The sequence below is a fragment of the Hipposideros armiger genome, unplaced genomic scaffold (assembly GCF_001890085.2).
Source record: "Hipposideros armiger isolate ML-2016 unplaced genomic scaffold, ASM189008v1 scaffold_494, whole genome shotgun sequence".
In the NCBI taxonomy this organism is placed as follows: Eukaryota; Metazoa; Chordata; class Mammalia; order Chiroptera; family Hipposideridae; genus Hipposideros; species Hipposideros armiger.
Window position 1 is genome coordinate 4,187 of NW_017731844.1, and position 8,121 is coordinate 12,307.

General features: G+C 58.0%; 1 protein-coding gene across 1 annotated transcript in view; it reads left to right on the plus strand.

The window, feature by feature from the left end:
* Positions 1-1,267: 1,267 nt before the first annotated feature.
* Positions 1,268-8,121, plus strand: part of CARS1 (cysteinyl-tRNA synthetase 1) — a 10,448-nt gene continuing 3,594 nt past the window's right edge. The window contains exons 1-11 of the mRNA XM_019667314.1: positions 1,268-1,349; positions 1,531-1,697; positions 2,203-2,331; positions 2,685-2,814; positions 2,919-3,022; positions 3,373-3,470; positions 3,697-3,886; positions 4,420-4,488; positions 6,587-6,668; positions 7,171-7,251; positions 7,886-7,953. Of these exons, the coding sequence (XP_019522859.1) occupies positions 1,268-1,349; positions 1,531-1,697; positions 2,203-2,331; positions 2,685-2,814; positions 2,919-3,022; positions 3,373-3,470; positions 3,697-3,886; positions 4,420-4,488; positions 6,587-6,668; positions 7,171-7,251; positions 7,886-7,953 (1,200 nt within the window). The remainder of the gene's footprint in view (positions 1,350-1,530; positions 1,698-2,202; positions 2,332-2,684; positions 2,815-2,918; positions 3,023-3,372; positions 3,471-3,696; positions 3,887-4,419; positions 4,489-6,586; positions 6,669-7,170; positions 7,252-7,885; positions 7,954-8,121) is intronic.

An 8,121-nucleotide genomic window follows, 5' to 3' on the forward strand; every position in this document is an offset into this window, starting at 1 on the left:
GAGGGCAGTGTCACTGGCCCTCATATGTGGGATCCAAACCGGGGCCCTCTGGCGTCCCAAGCCAGCTCTTAACCAGCGTGCCGGCCCATCGAGGGAGAGTATTTTGAGGGGGATTCATGGCAATGTGTCTTTTACTGTAATAATTTTTTTTATTTAAACATTCACTGTATATTTTGATCATACCTCATGTGTTCATAAGAACGAAAAATTAAAAACCTAAATGTGTATTAGCTGTGAAATAAAGGGTGGCTAAGAGATTGTCACCTGTGCCGAATCACATAGTTTTGAATAATTTCTGACGACGTGGTAACATACAGAGTGAGAAAATAGATAGGAAGCTGGAATAGAGTTTGTCCTGTGGGATGTGTCTGTGTTTTGCTTGCATATATTTGAAAAGACACAAACGTGCAAATCAATACACCAAAATGCGAACAGTTATTATCCTGACGTTTGTGACTATGGCGTTTTTTCTGGTTCTCCTTCGTATTTTCTAAGTATCCTACGTTTAGCACCTGTTTTAAATGATAACGTTTGTCAGTTGACTTTAGTAATGCTTTCCCTGTCAACTGTGTTCTCAGGGTGGCTCAGGTGTGTTGCCTGACACTTGAAAAGTGGCATTTATGAAGTGGTGCTGTGTTTGCAGCCCTGGACACCAGCGTGTGTGTCCTTTCTGTTCCCGAGTTTTCCACAAGGGGGTGACAGCACCCAGGAAAAGGCAGCATTGGGACCACGCCCCAGGGAAGGGGCCTGGCCAGACCTTTAGGGCCTCTGTGCGGGGCTGAAGGCCCGCTTCTGTTCAGTCACCCAGCTTCTGCCTGGTCACCCAGCTTTTACCCAGTCACCATGGGGATTCTCTGTGTCAAGGTTGGGCCAACTAGCAGGCTTTCATTTTCACAGCACTTGTGTTCCTGGGTCCTACATGTGGTCTGGAAGTCTTCTGTGGCGACCTGGGAAAAGGGTATTTCCCGTCGCTCCTGCCGGGCGCAGGGCCTGGCGGTGACGCCTTGTCTGCTTTCTGGGGGCCTGAGCAGGAAACGACTTGCTCGCTTTGCTCTTGTCTTTCAGAGGCTGTTCTGTGGCCACCTTCCCCTTACGCCCCTTATGAACGTGGGAGGGACCGTGAGTGTCCCAATCGGCCACCTCCAGGCCCGAGAAGCCACACACACAGGCTTAGCTTGTCCTCATATCACCCCGAGCCACAGCTGGGAGTCACGTAGGCCATTTATACGAGATCCCCTGCACGAACCAGGGTCCCTGAGGGGTCACCATGGCATTGCCTCACGCCTCAGACCACAGCAGTGTCACTGTCATCGGCAAGGGGGGCGACGGGGAGGAGGGGCTGAGGAAACGCAGGTGCAGGTCAGGACCACGGCGAAGGCCCTTAGACGCTGGCCCGTGAGCTTATAAACGGGCTTTGTCAACCTGGACACGGGCAGCACCGCAGCCTGGGCAGAGTAAACGTGAAGGAGTGCTCGACCAAGTTAATAATGGAAATTAGGACTGAGCGGCAGACGCCAAGAATGGCCTGAGGTGAGGCCTTCCTCCCGCAGGCTCCTGACAGCGCCTCCTCCCTCGTGTCTGCAGGCGACCTGAGCGTCTCGGCCGACCGCTTGAGCGAGAAGCGGTCTCCCAGTGACTTTGCCCTGTGGAAAGCCTCCAAGCCGGGGGAGCCGTCCTGGCCGTGCCCGTGGGGAAAGGTGAGCACCTAAAGGCCAGGGGCTCAGGTGGGACATGGGCACGGGCACGGGCCCGGGCAGGGCCCCTCACCGGTGCAGCATCTGACTGCCCCATCCTGGGACCTGGATGCCACTGAGCCTTGTGGGCCATTGGGCAGGACTGTCCCTTCCTGGGACTTCTGTCTGCGTCTGCCCATCTGCCGCTGGGGGAGCACCTGGGAGGCCCTGCTGTCCTGATGGGCTTTGACTCAGGACCACAAGCATCTATGGACGAGTGCACCCCCTGACATTCCACAGCTGCGGGAAGAGGGTGTTGGCATCTGCTCCTGGTTGAATGCTGGAATGTTCTGGAAACGACACAAGGTTCAGCACAGCCTCAGCCTCCACAAAGCTTATGGGAGCTTTGCAGAACAGGGTTCCCCTTAGTGTCCCAGTAGGGCTCAGAGATTTTGAGGCCCATTGACGTTGGGGCAAATGGGAGGCCTGGGGGTCAGGCCAGCCGGTCATCGGGTTGTTTGCTCTCCAGGGGCGTCCGGGGTGGCACATCGAGTGTTCTGCCATGGCAGGCACCCTCCTGGGAGCCTCGATGGATATTCACGGAGGGGGCTTCGACCTCCGCTTCCCCCACCACGACAACGAGCTGGCGCAGTCGGAGGTAGGCATGTTGCAGATGGGCGTGCCTGAGTCCCCACCGTGGTGGCGGAGAGTCGGGGGGCTGCCTGAAGAGAGCCTGGCTTCCGCATCAGGGTTTTTTGGGGGGGGATTTGAACCTTAATTATTTAGTCTGATGTCCCACATGAGCAGCCTGGCTTTTGGGAACCAGTGGTTCCCTCATGGCTCACTGACCCAGGGCAGCCCCTCTGGGCCCCAGGTGACCACCTCCAAGAGGTAGCCCCTTCTTTTTCATGTCTAGGCAGACAAAGGAGACTCCGTGCTTACAAAGCGGCGGCTCCCTCCCCAGCGAGCAGGGACTCATGGCTGCGGCCCCTCCCATGTCTTGCTGCGCAGGCCTACTTTGAAAATGACTGTTGGGTCCGCTACTTCCTGCACACGGGCCACCTGACGATTGCAGGCTGCAAAATGTCAAAGTCACTCAAAAACTTCATCACCATCAAAGACGCCTTGAAGAAGCACTCAGGTAAACATTGGCCGCTCCCAGGGACCAGACGCTCCTTTCCTGGGACGCGCGGTGATGGTGGCTCCTCGGGAGAGTGAGGGAACCGCGTGCCGTGTCCCCTCCAGCGCGGCAGCTGCGCCTGGCGTTCCTCATGCACTCGTGGAAGGACACGCTGGACTATTCGAGCAACACCATGGAGTCGGCCCTGCAGTTTGAGAAGTTCCTGAACGTAAGTCCCTCCTCGCCCCAGAGGTGGGTGGAGCCACCGGTCAGCTGAGATGGACGCGTTCTGCTTCCGCTTCCTCTGGTGGAGAGCAGGTCACAGGCGAGAGCAGCCAGCGCCAGTGGGGACAGCCAACTCTGTCACCTTCCTCAGCTCCAGCCTTCGGTGAACTCGCCCCTCAGGAGTCCACGTCCGTGCTCCACGCGCTCTTACCACCTGGGGATGTCAGTGCGCGGCGGTTTCAGGCTCTGCCCGGAGGGAAAGCGTGTCCGGAGAACGGCTCCTTCCCAGCTAGCTCTTGGCTCTTGGACGGGAAGGTTGTCTACATGCTGTTAAACTGAGTTTTCTAACTTTAGGAGTTTTTCTTAAATGTGAAAGACGTTCTTCGCGCTCCTGTTGATATCACCAGCCGGTTTGAGAAGTGGGAAGAGGCGGAAGCAGCACTGAATGAGAGGTAAGGTGGAGCCTCATCTCTGGATCTCGGGGGTTTGTCCACATGCCTGTGACTGTGCCGCCCGCCTGTGTGTCACGCCCCCGGGCGGGGGCCGGTGGCACCATTGTCACCACTCTCAGAACGTGCTGTCCCTCCCAGTGGAAATGCTCTGGCCATTGGGCTGCACGGAGAGGCTCTGCGTCGCGTTATGGGTGTGACGTCCCGGTTCCTTCCTTTTCTCGCTCAGCTTTTACAGCAAGAAGGCGGCGGTGCACGAAGCCCTGTGTGATAATGTCGACACGCGCACCGTCTTGGAAGAAATGCGGGCTCTGGTCAGCCAGTGCAACCTGTACATGGCCACCCGGAAGGCCGCGAGGAGGCAGCCCAACCGGGCTCTGCTGCAGAGCGTGGCGCTGTACCTCACCCGCATGCTGAAGGTAGGGGGGTCCCCACGCCGCCCGTTCCCATGGAAACGGAGGCCCCCGGTGGGGCAGTGTGGAGCACACGTGCTGCCGCCATCAGTACCACGTCAGAAGTCGAGCCCGTGCAGCTGTCCTCGCTGAGTGACCGCGGCTCCGTGTCTCCACTTCCCTCCCATGTTGAGGTTCGGAAAGCAGAACCAGTGGCCTTGACCTGGCCTGGAACCCCCCTGGTGCAGCGTCATGCCACCTTGTGCTGCCAAGTTCTGGGGTCTTTGCTTCAGACAGGACCTGAGGGTGACCTGCCACCTCGCCCTTCTGGTCCCCTGTTGTCCAGTGGCCTCGGGCTGACAGGGCTGGAGAGGGCGGTGGGAGCCAGGACTCGGTCTGGAGCCAGTGGGGCTCTCGGAGCTGCTCTCCCCGTCTCCTCTCCAGCCAGGCTGGCTGTGCCGCCGCCTCGCCCTCCTGTGCCCAGCACCATGTTCCCGGGACCCGGTGCCGACGATCGTGCCTTAGGACCTCTTCATCCTGCATGGTGTTTCTTTTCCTAGATCTTTGGAGCCATAGAAGAGGAAAGCGACCTGGGTTTCCCAGTCGGAGGACCTGGAACCGGCCTCAGCGTGAGTAGAGCCCCCCCGGGCCCAGAGCGTCTCCCTGCTAGGCCCCGGGAAACAGTGCCCACTGCCAGGGCACCCGCCTCCCTCCACACTTGCTCCCTCCCTGTTCCCCTCCTGGGTCAAACCTGTGGGCATTTGGAGACCTACATTAGGTCCCACCCACACTGGGCCGCGTTTTGACCTGGATGGGAGAATTGAGCGTAGCCGGCTGCCCCTCGCATGTGTGGAAGGCCCGCGGGGCCCTAACTGCTTCCTCACTGGCCGTCAGGCAGGGAGCACCTGTGTTGCTGGGCTGTGTGTGTGAGCTTAGTCCCAGCATCAGACTAGATGGGAGGGTCCCTAGCCCTTGCGTGGGCCGCAGCCACATGGTACCCTGGCTTCTCATTCGACCCTGCCCTGGCACGTGTGGGCCTGTGTGCAGATGCCACGTTGAACCATCTGTCTGATGGGTCTGTGCACTCGAGAAAGCTCATCAGCGATTGTTGGCGTCTCACCTGTAGTTGGCACGTGGGCAGATAGCGCAGTTCCCGCTGCGTGACCACCATCACGCGTCAAGTGCACAGTCAGCTTTCTCCCGGGCGAACCAGCGCTCTCCTCCCCCATCAGGGTGGCTCTGTAATTATGTGATTGGGATGCATGTGTAAACATTTAAACATAACAACTGTTACTTAAATAATAACAGGAGTCGAATACAGCGTAAAAAGACAAAGCCTTTTAACCCTGTTTCCCTCTGGCGGACAGGAACGCCTGCCGACGGAGTTTATAGCGGTTTCCCCAAGAACCGACTTCCAAAGAGAAAACAGTCCTGTGCTGTCAGAAGTCCTGCCAGACCCCACGCCCACATCGCTGGTGGCTTTTGTCAGCCTTAGCGCTCATTGCCGTGGTGTCTCCTAGACTTGGCCGTAGCTGAACCTGTGGTGCTTTTTAGAAAGAAAAGCCACAGAGCTGCTTTGTTCTCTTCTGCAAATGATTCTAGATATTTTTCTTAAAAAAAAAAACAAAAACAACAAAACCCTCCTAGGTTAAAGACAATCTGCCTTTGAACTTAAAGAAAGAAAAAAAAATGCTTTCACTATTAAATGCCACTGTGGCGGCGTGGGGGCCTCAGAGGCTTGGGCGACCTCTGGGTGTCCTCTGACATCAGCCCACTAAGCAGCCACGGGACTGGGGCAGGTGGGCCTGCGGGGACAAAGGGCGCACGCACAGGTCACGCCATTTGAAGTTTGTGGATTAACTTCCACACCCCAGTTGTTTCAGGAGCAGGCAGGGGGCAGCTGCTAAGCCTTCAGCCACCTCAGCGCTGAAAGGTCCAGAGCGCCTGCTGTGGTCAGCTGGCTGCCACGGAGCCGGAAGTGTGTCCCTCCCTGCACCAGGGTCACCCCGCTGTCCCGCTGCGTGGGTGGACATAAAGACCCAACACCCTGGAAGCCCAGTCCCCCCCCCCCACTGCAGGGACGCCTCCCCTCAGCTCAGGTTTAGGCTTGGGCCTCACGAGGGTTAGGGCCTATTGACGGCTCGTCCGCCCAGCCTGCTTTTTTGCGTTTAATTATTATTACTTTGGTTATTGAGCTGCTGAATGACTTACCTAAGAGGCAGGAGAGACCTTGCTCAGGAGCCTGCTGGGAAAAGACGACAGATGCAACAAAAGCCTTGTTCATAAAGTCGTCATTTCCCCAGCTCGGGTCCCGCCCTCGTTGGTGTTCTTTTCCCAGCAGGCTCTGCGTTCTGTGGCCTCCGTGTCACCCCAGGTGGTTAACCGTAGAGTGGCTGTGAACGTGCATGTGGCTGGTAGGCAGGCCACGGACATACTCACCTTGAACAAGTGTAGATAAGGCCCCGCCGGGAGGGACGCATCAGGCCGCTCAGGAAGTCGTCCCTCCTCGGTGGGCCATCCGGTGCACGGCCAGTAATGGGCGTTTCAACACCTGCCTCTCACCTGGGACAGATGTCGTGTCGTGTGTGACTCACACACCTGGAGTGGACCGGCTATTGGGGCGGGCGTGTCCCACGTCTGGCGTCACTGCCACGCAGCAGGTGTGCGAACTGTCATAGATACAGGGGTGAGCTGCTCTCTCAGTGAGCGGAATCCTTCTTCCCACAGCTCGAGTCCACCGCCATGCCGTACCTTCAGGTGCTGTCGGAGTTCAGAGAAGGGGTGCGGAAGATCGCCCGAGAGAAGAAAGGTGAGGCCGGCAGCCTCGAGAGCTGTGGGGTCACCCTAGCCCCCCTACCCGCGTCTATCCCCAAGTGGCCACACCCTTCACTGCAGCCGAGATGGATGCTGGGAGCTGTGGGGGTCCTGGGCCAGGCGTGCTGAGAGCAAGGGGTCCTTCCAGGACTTCTGGGTGACTGCGGCACAGGCCCAGAGCAAGTGTGGCCTTGGGTCCCTGGGTCTCGCGCTGTGGGACCTGGCTGCCCCTTTTGGGAGGCAGGGCCGTGCCAGGGCCAGGGGTGCAAGCAGCTTCTGAACCTCGCTTTTGCACAGTAGAGTCTGGTTTCCGTGGACCCACCACCCACCGGGCTCTCGCGGCCGTGACTTTCCCTGCTCGGAATCTGGGGACCATCTGTCCGTGCATCCTGACAGCACGCAACGGGTGCCCTGGGGTGAGGGCCCAGGCTCGGGGGCTGCTCTGTGCTTCCCGCCTCCCACAGAGGATCAGGCTGAAGCACTCCCTTTGCCCCCAGTCCCTGAGGTCCTGCAGCTCAGCGACACCCTGCGGGACGACATCCTGCCCGAGCTCGGAGTGCGGTTGGAAGATCATGAAGGTGGGTTCTGTGGGGCCGTTTCTGGGGTCTCGAAGCAAAAAGCCTTGGGTATGATGGGCAGGGAGGCGGGAAGGATGCTGGGTGGGGGCTTGTTCTGTAAGGGCCACGGGAAGAGTTCCTGGGGGGGCTCTGAGGGCACGCGCTCCATGCTGAAGAATCCCAGAGCGGGCCCCAGGGTCCTGCGGGAGGTGGGGACATGGAGGGGGCTTGTGGTTTTACCTTCTCAGGTGTCCTTGCCTACACTTCCTGTTTGAAAGGTGTTTGGGTGTCCACTCCTGTGGCCTGGCTGCCCGTTGCTCGTGTTTCTGCTGGGCCACTGGCCACCTTTTCTTATCTGCCACTTAGGAGATAGCCTGTGTCATACAGTTGTCAGCGAGTTTCACAGCTTGGGTTTTGCTGCACAGAAAATAATTAGGTTTTAAAGATTCAGTTGACATGTCTTACTTTATGACTTCTGGCTTTTCTGTCATGAGCAGTCAGAAAGGATCCCCACCTTGCTTTTCTCCAGGGGACCCTCGGGCACAGCCATGGGCGGAGGCTGTGGTGGCCTGGCGGGCTGCTCAGGGTGGGGGTGGACTGGCAGGGAGGATGTACCATAGGCTGCAGCTCCCCTCACGGACCTCTGGTTTTGCAGGGCTGCCGACCGTGGTCAAGCTGGTGGACAGAGAAACGTTACTGAGAGAGAGAGAAGAAAAGAAAAGGGTGAGCATGACTGAAGTGACGTGAGCTCAGTTCTCATTGAAAATGTAAAGCTGCTGGCGCTCACGTACTTACCTTTTTTTTTTTACTGGGGAATTGGGGAAGGGGACCAGCCAAGTTTTTGTTCTTCAATCTTAGTTGTGGAGGGCACAGCTAGCTCAACTCCAAGTC